Source organism: Corvus brachyrhynchos, unplaced genomic scaffold (assembly GCF_000691975.1).
Source record: "Corvus brachyrhynchos isolate BGI_N302 unplaced genomic scaffold, ASM69197v1 scaffold65, whole genome shotgun sequence".
Lineage (NCBI taxonomy): Eukaryota > Metazoa > Chordata > Aves > Passeriformes > Corvidae > Corvus > Corvus brachyrhynchos.
The window spans coordinates 1,564,852-1,574,974 of NW_008238365.1; the positions used below are offsets into that span (position 1 = coordinate 1,564,852).

Genomic DNA, 10,123 nt, shown 5'->3' on the forward strand with positions numbered 1-10,123 from the left:
CCCAAGCTTCTGCAGGCCGCAGCTTAGGCTTTAATTAAGAGTTTGAGTGTTCCCCCAAGATTAATATTTATAAGAAGCTTGACTTGAAACCCCCAAGTGTAAAACCCCGTGGTCCCCAGTGGTTGAGAGCGCCGAGGGGAAGATGAACACGGCCGCCAGCAGCTACCCCATGGCCTCGCTGTACGTGGGGGACCTGCACCCCGATATCACCGAGGCCATGCTCTATGAGAAGTTCAGCCCCGCCGGGCCCGTGCTGTCCATTCGGGTCTGCAGGGATATGATCACCCGCCGCTCCCTGGGCTACGCCTACGTCAACTTCCAGCAGCCAGCAGATGGTGAGTGACAATTCCAACCACATCCATGTCTTTTTTTTTATCTCTCCCCCCCTCATTTTTTCCCCACTAATTCACGTGTTGCCATGTAGCTGCCTACCACAGTGTTACAGGGTGAGTCGTCCCTTTCTAGTGGTTGCAACAGGAGTGTTTTTTGCTGCTTGGTGTCTACGAAATGCTCTGCAAAGGCACATCTTGGTAACGTCTCTTTTAGACGGGCCTGTTTCTCTCACTGATTCCGAATTTTGGAGGTTTGTGTTTGTTCCTCGCGTAAGGAAATAATCCCTGGTGTGTTTCCCTTCGTGCTGGGGTCGTTTGGGGTTGTCTCTGTGGGGATTTGTGCAGCCAGCCCTAGCAGAGAAAGTTCAGAGCAGTCAGCTCTGGTTGAGTGCTCAGTTCAGTGACTGATCCTGTGGCTGCTCCACGCACTCCCTGTTCAATAAATTTAATATCTGCTGTATTTGTGCTAGCAGCTGGACGTGCCTCCCAGTTTGGGAAGTGGTGTTCTTGCTCTAAAGTGAAATAAAATGCTTTGTTGGATGTGTGGAAAGCCAGGCTGTCTCCTGTGCCGATGCCACATTGCTTTGCTCTTGCCAGACTCTCTTTTTTTCACACTTTGTTTCCTGCTCAAAGCCAGGTGTTCCAGAGCTGAAGCAGCAGGTGAAAGATGGGACAGGAGAGGTCATTTTGGAACATGTCTCTTCTGGAAGGAAAATGGGTCAGCGTTTTCTGCCCCAGTTTTCAGAGCTTTGCCTGCTGACTGCTGCAAGTTTATTGCTCCGTGCTGGGGTTTAACAGCATCTCTATGTGATAGAGGCATCCAAGTAGAGATGAGAGTGAGCTTTTCCCCTTGAATTCAGAATCAGTTTACAGCAGCTTTCCTGTAGCTTGTAGTAGGTTTTCCTGCTTTATGTTTTTGCAGAGCTTCCATCTTCTCCCAGGGCAGTTCCTTCTGATGTCCTTCCCTTGGACTGATCTGATTGGGCACTTTTGATCCTTTCTCTTGTCATGCTGATTAAAAGCTGACTTGCACCCCACTGCATAATATCTCATCCATAGCACTCTCAAAAAAGCTTTTTTTTTTGCAGTATATTTGTGTTTTAAAGCTTCTCAGTGAGAAGGAAAGAACCTGAGAGCCTGTATTTGTGGTCCCATCCTGCTCTGATGAACCTGTCTGCCCTGACTGCCCTTAAAACACCACCTTGGTACATTTATGTGCTGGACAAAGTTATCCCAGCCCACCTGCCTTCCCTAGGCTCTGATCTCATTTTGCAGGATCAGAGAAATAAAAACAAGCAGCAGAAACAAAGCCAGGAAGGAACTCTGAGCTCGGGTTGGATGAATCCTGGAGAGATGGGGTGCAGAAGTGTAGATAAACGTTCTCTCAAAGCAGAGAAGAGTGCTGATGTCAGAAGGGATCAGTGGCTTGGTCCCATGTGCTTTAGCAGAAACATTCTGCGCCTCATACAAATGGGGGCCTTCCCAATAGATTCCAAGGTAATCTTTTATGGTTAAAAAAAAAAAAAATAGGCAGGAATTTAGGGGGAGGTTGCACCATTCTGGGCTGCTGGGGAGGCAGCAGACATTTTAGGAAGCTCCTGGACTTGAAGTGATACTTGGACCAAGTAGGTGGTGTCTTGTTACTGGTAGGTCTTAGAAGGTCAAGTGGTTTAAACCTAAATATTGAGTGGTTACTGGGCCACAGAGGAATAGTCAGACTCCTCCTGCCCTCATGAAGAGATGAGAATTTCTGAATTTCTCCTGTCAAACTGCAGCATTTCTTACTCTGCATAAATAAAAAACCCAGCTGCTGGTACTCCTTGTAATGCAGCAGGACATGGATAGATAATTTGGAAGAAGGTTGTGGTCTCTCCAAAACAAACTTGACTACGAAGAAGATGATTTTTCAGTGTAAAATGCAGAAATTTGGACTGTTTTCAAGGAAATTTGGACTGCATGAGGCTTCCTGAGAGGAGGAGGAGGGATCTTTGTTTTCTTCCAGGAATGCATAATCAGAAATGCACTTGGGCTTCATCCCGCTAAATCTGTGAAAAGCTGAGGGGAGCACTGCAGGAATCTGGTTGGATTTATGGTTGAGAGCAGGTGCTCCCGAAGTACCACTTAACAGTAATCAGGAGGTTTTGTGCTCTGCAAACTTGCTGTGGACACACCGTATGTTTGAACTGGTAGTAGGTGTTAAAAAGCTTGATAAATGATAGTTTGCACTTCCCCAGCACCTTTTGTGGAAGGGTGAGTTCTTTGTAAATGTGAAGAAAGCAACGATTTAACTTTTTTTTTTTGTGTTCTAAAGTAGCACTCTGTCCTTGTGTCCACAGAGCAAATCAAGCAGCCAGAACTCTTCCCCATTTCAGGGTCACGAGGAGCTCACACTGCCACATCCTGAGCATGCTCTGCACTTCCAGGTTCCCGTGTCCAAACTGGGTCAAAGCTTGTGTTTTTCTTTGTGTTTTTGTAGCTGCTGGAGTGATGCAGGACAGGCATTGTCTAACTGGCAAGTGGTCTGCTGCAGAGAGGTTATTTTTAGGGAAAATGAGCTCTGCTGGTTTTGATTGCAGCTCCTTGCTGGAGTAACCAGGGAATGCTGAATGCTGAGCCTGTCATCCTGTGATAGGCAGGGTAAGGAAACACTTCAAAGTTCTGGCTAGTTCAGGCTCAGCTGTGGCTGTGTTAATATTTATTCTTCCTGACTGTGAAGAAGGGAAAGAAAGCAAACTCAACAAATAAGCTGAATTCCTCTTTTCATGTGTTCCATGCAGTTTAATTCCAAACGTTGACAGTCACGAAGTGACAACTCAAGTAACGAAGCAGAGAAGCTTCAGTTTGGCTGCAGAGATAAGATGTTCTGAAAGTGTAGGAAAAACAGAATGTTTCCCAGGCTAAGGAGGATCCCAGGGCTGGGAATAGATTCGTGTTTCTGTAGAAGAGTGTAGATAAACTTGTTTGTTCTCCTCCTTGAAGGCAGAGGAGCTGTGCAAGGTAAATTGTGGAGGTAAAAGGGAGGAGTTGGTACCTTTTTCATTGCAGCAGGATTTGGTTGTAACTTCAGTGATTGAGGAATCGAAGCCTGTTGTATGTGCAACCATCTCTTTTTAAAAAAGAAGTGGTTACATTTGCCTCCTGTGCTTTCCTTGTCAGGACTTTTTTTCTCAGTGGCCTAAGTGAGAGCCTGGAGGTTTGGGGAGAATAAAACTCCTTGTGTGGAGTTTCTTCTTGGGTGAATCTTGGGGTGTGAGATTGGTTCTCTGTCTTCACAGCCACTAATTCCAGCATTGTGTTAGCTCTGCATCAGGGAGCCTGTAAGGGATTTTAATTGCTCTTGAGGCAAACTGCAGTGAGTGTTCAGGTGCTCTCCCTGTCCAGAAGGCCATGGAAAGGGAATGAAAAGGAAGCCTGAAAGGGGCTGTGAGTGTGTTCAGTGTTCTGTATGAGCTGCAGTTTGAGTCTGCTGGAAGGATGACAGGAACCAGTGGGAGAGAAACAGATACAGGAACTGAAATGGCTGAAGCTTTGTGGCTTAAATAGAAGAAAACGAGAAGGTGTTTGCTCAGATTAAGGAAATGAATCAGATGTGCTTGGTGTGAGTCATTCACAGAACTCTTGCAGATCCCTTACAGGTTTTCTGAGGTCCTGGTGGAGTGGGATTGCATTTCCACCTGTGGGTGTGGCACGCATCCCTCAGGGAATCCATGTAGGGCTTTCACTGCTCACCAGAAGTGTCTGGGTGAATTCCAAGCCCGGCGTAATAATAGAGTGGAACAGTAGCAACCTGTTGAAAGAGCGGTGCAATAGTATCTGCTTGGGGAGCTGGTAAGAACCGGGAGGAACTTCTTAACTGCTCTGGATCTGGGTGGTGGCTGCGGAGCTTTCACAGCTGCCCCTGCTTACACGCCACTGCTTCATCTGCTCCTCACCTTCCAGCAGGAGCCTGGTCCTGCTGCAAATGGTATTATCCACCCAGTTTGTGCCCTTGCCAGCACATGCTTCTGCAGGACCTCTGCCTGCTATAAATAAACACTGCCAAATTTGACAAGCTGCACCGGGTCCCCTGCTGAGCTGCCTACTAGGAAAGGACTGCAGGAAGAACCTGGGCTGCATGGACTTGGAGCAGCAGCTGAGGAATCATTTTAGCCTGGCACTTAATTGCATTTAACACCTTTGTCTAAACAGAGCTGTCGGAGTCCTTAAATTATTTTTTTTTCCAAGCAGAGCTTGTTTCCAACTGGATTTATGTGTGGGGAAAACAGCAATGGTACCACTTCAATTTAAAAAGCAGCAAGAACAACAACAACAACAAAATACGTTTCAAAGCACATGAAAAATCCGGAGAAACTTCCATGAAGTAATAGAAGCTGGCATTGGGGGTAGGGAGTGCTGACTTTGGTAGGCAGTATTCCACTGGACTTCCTAGAGATGGTTTTGGGACATGCTGACTGGTTACTCAGGCTGCATGAGCCAAGTCACGTGCAAGGTGTTCAGATTGGTCTTTTCCTTGAATTTTCTGCTCCTTAAATCTAATCAGCAAATACCACAGGGCGAAGGTGGCCTGGGAGAACTGAGCCAAACAAATTCAGAAAGCTTGTGCTCTGCCCTGTTAATTTCCCTTGATTTTAATGCATGTCTTCCCATCTCTTTGCCTGCTCCATGCTGGGAATTAACAATCTTTCTTTCTTCTCTGCTCGCTCCATGCTGGGAGTGTTTTCTGGCACGGAACAGTGCAAGCATCTCAATTTTATGTACAAGATCCTGATGTGTGTATGTAATGATCCTTTTAATACACCAGTAGGCAGCAGAAATAGCCTCGTGGAGGGGGGTTTCAGTGCAGGTTAGAATGACAGTGCTGGTGTTGGAGAGTTTAGATAAACACTTCCCTGCTAATCAGATGGGGTGTACTGACTTTTTTTCCCCCCCCCCAGAATTTTCTCAGCTCTCTTGTCACCTTCAGCTTGAGCAACTTGGGAATCATTTTTTTGGCCACATAAGTTCTGTAGAGGCTGACTCATGTCCTCACAGCCAGCCATGTGTTTGTGCACATTTTCCCTGACCTGACAGGGAGATGATCCTTCTCTCTGAATAGAAATGAGGATGGGGAGATGGGAGCTTCATGAAAAGCAAAACAGCCACACAGTCACTTTTGTTACTTCTTTTTTTTTTTTTTAAATCAGGGTTTCCTGGTTTTCCTTTCCTTCTTTAGGTGGAGCAATTTACCTTCATAATAATTCAGAATATAGCTAATAAACCCCAGGCATTTTGATATCCATTTTGCTGTGGTGGTTAATGTATTGCTATAATGGAAATTTAAAGGCTGTGAAACCTTTTATATACTTAGTGACTGTGCTGCAAAGACCTCCCTTGAAACATTGAGTTAGAAGTCATTGATCACCTCTGATAACACCCCAAATGCCTCCATGAGCTGAGTAAAATTCAGAAAAAACGATCACCCACCCACTGGAAACCTTTATTTTTTAACCAACCACAGAAATCTCTTCTTGGCTTCTCTTGCAGCTGAGCGAGCTCTCGATACCATGAATTTTGATGTGATCAAAGGGAAACCCATTCGCATCATGTGGTCTCAGAGGGACCCTTCCCTGAGGAAGTCAGGGGTTGGGAATGTCTTCATCAAGAACCTGGACAAATCCATTGATAACAAGGCACTTTATGACACATTCTCGGCGTTTGGAAACATTTTGTCCTGCAAGGTGAGATGTGGTTCCATTGTCCAGTTCTTTTATGGTGGGGACGTGATGAGAGATTTGAGTGTAGGAGTGACAAAGTGTAAGGAGCAGAATCACAGAATATTCCGAATTGGAAGGGACCCACAGGGCCCATCAAGCCCAGCTCTTTAAATGCACGGTGCCTGCAGAGATTGAACCCGTCACCTTGGTGTTCAGACAGAATCTCTGAAAGGCACAGTTGACCAAAAGCTCAGGGATTGCTGAAATGACATCAGATTTGGCGGTGAAGTGCAGGAATCTGACGCTCAGGTTGTGTCTGCCTCGTGCTGACCCTTGGCAGCAACACATTTTCACCTGCTGGCCCGTGACGCAGGAGGAACGCTGACAGCTCGCTTTGCTCCCTCTCCTGCAGGTGGTGTGTGATGAGAATGGCTCTAAGGGCTACGCCTTTGTGCACTTTGAGACCCAGGATGCTGCAGATAGGGCCATCGAGAAGATGAACGGCATGCTGCTCAACGACCGCAAAGTGTGAGTGTCACAGCCGGCAGCAGCAGCGCTCACATGCTCCGGGATGCATCTCGGTATTAACAGGGACACACAAGGCACTGGTTCTCCTGGCCCAAGCCTTGGCCTGCTACCTCTCCACTCCAGGGCTGGTGAGTGACCCTGCCCAAGCCATGGCCTGCTACCCCTCCATTCCAGGACTGGTGGGTTTCCCTGACCGAGCCTTGATTTGCCACCTCTCTGTGAGCGGGCTGGGGTGGGTTCTATGTAGGAGGGCCAGTGGGAGTCCTTGGCCACCCACAGCACACAGGTGATTTTTCTGGTTGGTCTGTGGCCTGTTTGTTGTCTTCTGCTGTCACCTTTTCTTGTCCCCATTCCCAGCTCCTACTACACACTCATTTTTTTGCCTTGCCGCAAGTCACACATTGGTTTTTTTGCTCTGGAAACTGATCTGTTTATTGGGATTTTCATTTTTTTTATCTTATAGATTTGTTGGGAGATTCAAGTCTCGCAAAGAGAGGGAGGCCGAGCTGGGAGCCAAGGCGAAGGAGTTCACCAATGTCTATATTAAAAACTTCGGGGATGACATGGATGATGAAAGACTGAAGGAGCTCTTTGGCAAATATGGTAAATACAGAAATGTTTTTATTGAGGCTGTGAATTTCATGAAATGTGGTACTTTGAGTGCTGCTACTGTGCAGTCTCTGCCTGGGTCACTTTGAGGCTGAGGCTATTAAATGGAAATTAATAATCTTGAGATACGTTTGATATTTTACTAACCCTTTGCCTTGGTAACAGGTAAAACGCTGAGTGTTAAAGTGATGACAGATCCCACTGGAAAATCCAAAGGCTTTGGCTTTGTAAGCTTTGAAAAGCATGAAGAGGCCAACAAGGTAGGACCAACTTCTGTGTTGCTTGGATAACTTCAGAGAAGAAAAACTTGGTTTATCTTGGGAGCCTGTTTCTGAAATGGAAGAAAATTCTGCCTCGGGCATGACCTCTTCTAGATGTGGGAACTTGGAAACCTTTTGCACCTTAATAGCTTGACATTCAAGGGTGACTTGGCATTCCTCCAGTTTCCTGGATCCACACAGAGTGCAGTGGTATAATCAAGAATGTTAATTGCTGAAGAAATACTACAGTGCAGGGCTGAAGGAGGAGGAGGGCACCTAGAATGACAACATTGCTTAAAAATGGTATTTTCTAAGCAGAATGCTTGTTAAAATATAGTTTTAATTACAAGAAAAGGTGGGGATAAATTTCCAAGTTAGTTCAGCACTCTGTGGTGTGTCAGCTTGATCTGCCTGATAACTTCAGCTTGTCTTTAATGAGCCTGTTAACAGGAGCAGTGCAAAGGTAACGTGCAAACTCTGGTTTATGGACAGGCAGGGACACAACGTCAGCTCTGGGCACTCCTGTTCTGACAGGATCAGGGGCTGCCTTGCTGCAGCAGCTGAGAGTTTCTTTTGGAACCCTCTGTGCAGGCAGTGGAAGAAATGAATGGGAAGGACATCAATGGGAAAATGCTGTTTGTGGGCAGAGCACAGAAGAAGGCTGAGCGCCAGGCAGAGCTGAAGAGGAGGTTTGAACAGCTAAAACAGGAGAGACTCAGCCGGTACCAGGTGAATAATCTGTTCCTTTTCTCAACTTAAGCATCGTGTCTGGCCTGTTGAAGGAATTGCCAGAGTAGTCATTGTCCTGTGACACATCCTGGGTTAAAACACAGAGGGGTCTCTGTGGTATTTGGTGGCAGAGGGGGCATCAGGGCTTAGTCTTGGCACTGAAAGTGTTTAGGAGGAACAGGCATGAAGTCTCCTTGACTTTCAAATGGGGATCCCTGGAGGGATGGGAAGAGACAGCACAAATCTGCACCGCTCTCTGTAATTTATGGCAGAACTGGGTCGTGTCAGAGGTGGCATCTGAAACTCCCCCACTCCCTGAGCTGCAGTGCTGGACTGGGGACATGTGATGATGCCACAGGAAGGCAGAGGAAATCCAGACAAGCTCCCTTTCACCACAGTGGGACTTGTCTCTACGCCTTTGCAACATTTATCACCTTCAGCTTTGGGTGGTGTGGAAGGAACATGATGCTAAATTAAGAGTTTTCAGATAAATTAACAGCTCTGGCAGATGGGTAACAGTTGATGTGCTTAAGATTTTGGGTTTTTTTTAATGTTATGAATGTCATGCTGTTCTCTCCCTTCCAGGGTGTTAACCTGTACATTAAAAACCTAGATGACACTATAGATGATGAAAAACTGAGGAAGGAGTTCTCACCTTTTGGGTCAATAACGAGTGCCAAGGTAATGTGGGGTTTGGGGGTTATTTGGATTTTAAAGCCTGAAGAAAGGACCTTTTGTCTACCATGGCATTAAAGGGCTCTTCTTAACCTGTGGTTATTGGGATTCTGAAAACACCTGGCGTAGTAAATAGTGGGATTGTACTGAAAACTTCATTCCCTTACCCAAAGGGGAGGCAGGAAGTGGCAAACATGCTTGTTTGAGGTGATAAGCATGAAATGGCACTTTCCTGTGTGCATTTAGAACTGCACCAAATCTTTCCCATTCCTTACTGTGCGGTGTGGGCCTGGGGACACATGGTGCTGACAGCAACGCAGAGCAAATCCAGACAGGTGACTCTTCGTGAGAACCTGTCTCTACACCTCTGCAACAAGTTATGTCCTGCCTAAAATTTTAAAATCCACAGATTCTTAGGCTCAGTTGTACTCCATTAGCAATTCATCTTTACTGCAGGTGATGCTGGAAGATGGACGGAGCAAAGGGTTTGGCTTTGTCTGCTTTTCCTCTCCAGAGGAGGCCACCAAAGCTGTGACAGAGATGAACGGGCGCATCGTGGGCTCCAAGCCCCTCTATGTGGCACTGGCACAGAGGAAGGAGGAGAGGAAGGCCCATCTCACCAACCAGTACATGCAGCGCATCGCTGGCATGAGGGCCTTGCCTGCCAACACCATCATCAACCAGTTCCAGCCTGCTGCTGGCGGGTATTTCATGCCTGCTGTGCCCCAGGTGAGCTGCTGTGGGGTTTTTAACCTGTCTGGGTTCAGCTGTGTTCATCTCACTGAGCCTTTCTTATGCCTGTAAGCAAACAGCTCTTGTGGAGGTTATTCTGTGACTTGCCAGCTGCCTGTTCTCTTAATCTGACTTGAGTGTTGGGTCATGTTGTGAACAACGTTTGTGATGCACTTGGATGTTGCCTCTGAGCTTATCTGATCTTCCTCCAGGCTCAGAGCAGACCCACTTACTATGCACCCAACCAAATGACACAGATGAGACCCAACCCACGCTGGCAGCAAGGAGGAAGACCTCAAGGTGAGAATGCCAGAGGCTGTTTTGGTTGTAGAAGCCTTTGGGGGCTGCCCTTCCCAACAGGAACAATTAATGCTTTCCTTTGTGGGGACGGTCCTGTGCAGGGCCAGGAGCTGGACTCTGATCCTTGTGTGTCCCTTCCAACTCAGCATATTCTGTGATTCTCTGATTCTTCCCGTGCACAGCCCCTGTAGCTGAGTGTCCTGCCTTGCCAGCTGGTTCCCTTTTGGGATTTCCCCTCCTTCCATCCCTTAGGCTTCCCGCGAAG

At 46.9% G+C, this 10,123-nt stretch overlaps 1 protein-coding gene across 2 annotated transcripts in view; it reads left to right on the plus strand.

The window, feature by feature from the left end:
- The first annotated feature begins 6 nt into the window (after nt 1–6).
- Nucleotides 7–10,123, plus strand: part of PABPC4 (poly(A) binding protein cytoplasmic 4) — a 13,197-nt gene continuing 3,080 nt past the window's right edge. The window contains exons 1-9 of one of the 2 annotated variants that reach the window (XR_001862512.1): nt 7–335; nt 5,856–6,049; nt 6,438–6,553; nt 7,017–7,156; nt 7,328–7,422; nt 8,014–8,151; nt 8,737–8,832; nt 9,283–9,555; nt 9,771–9,872. Coding sequence is in view for 1 of the 2 variants with exons in the window: in XM_017736128.1 (XP_017591617.1) it covers nt 143–335; nt 5,856–6,049; nt 6,438–6,553; nt 7,017–7,156; nt 7,328–7,422; nt 8,014–8,151; nt 8,737–8,832; nt 9,283–9,555; nt 9,771–9,859 (1,334 nt within the window). In the remaining variant the exon portion in view is untranslated. The remainder of the gene's footprint in view (nt 336–5,855; nt 6,050–6,437; nt 6,554–7,016; nt 7,157–7,327; nt 7,423–8,013; nt 8,152–8,736; nt 8,833–9,282; nt 9,556–9,770; nt 9,873–10,123) is intronic. The other variant, XM_017736128.1, reaches the window with a different exon arrangement.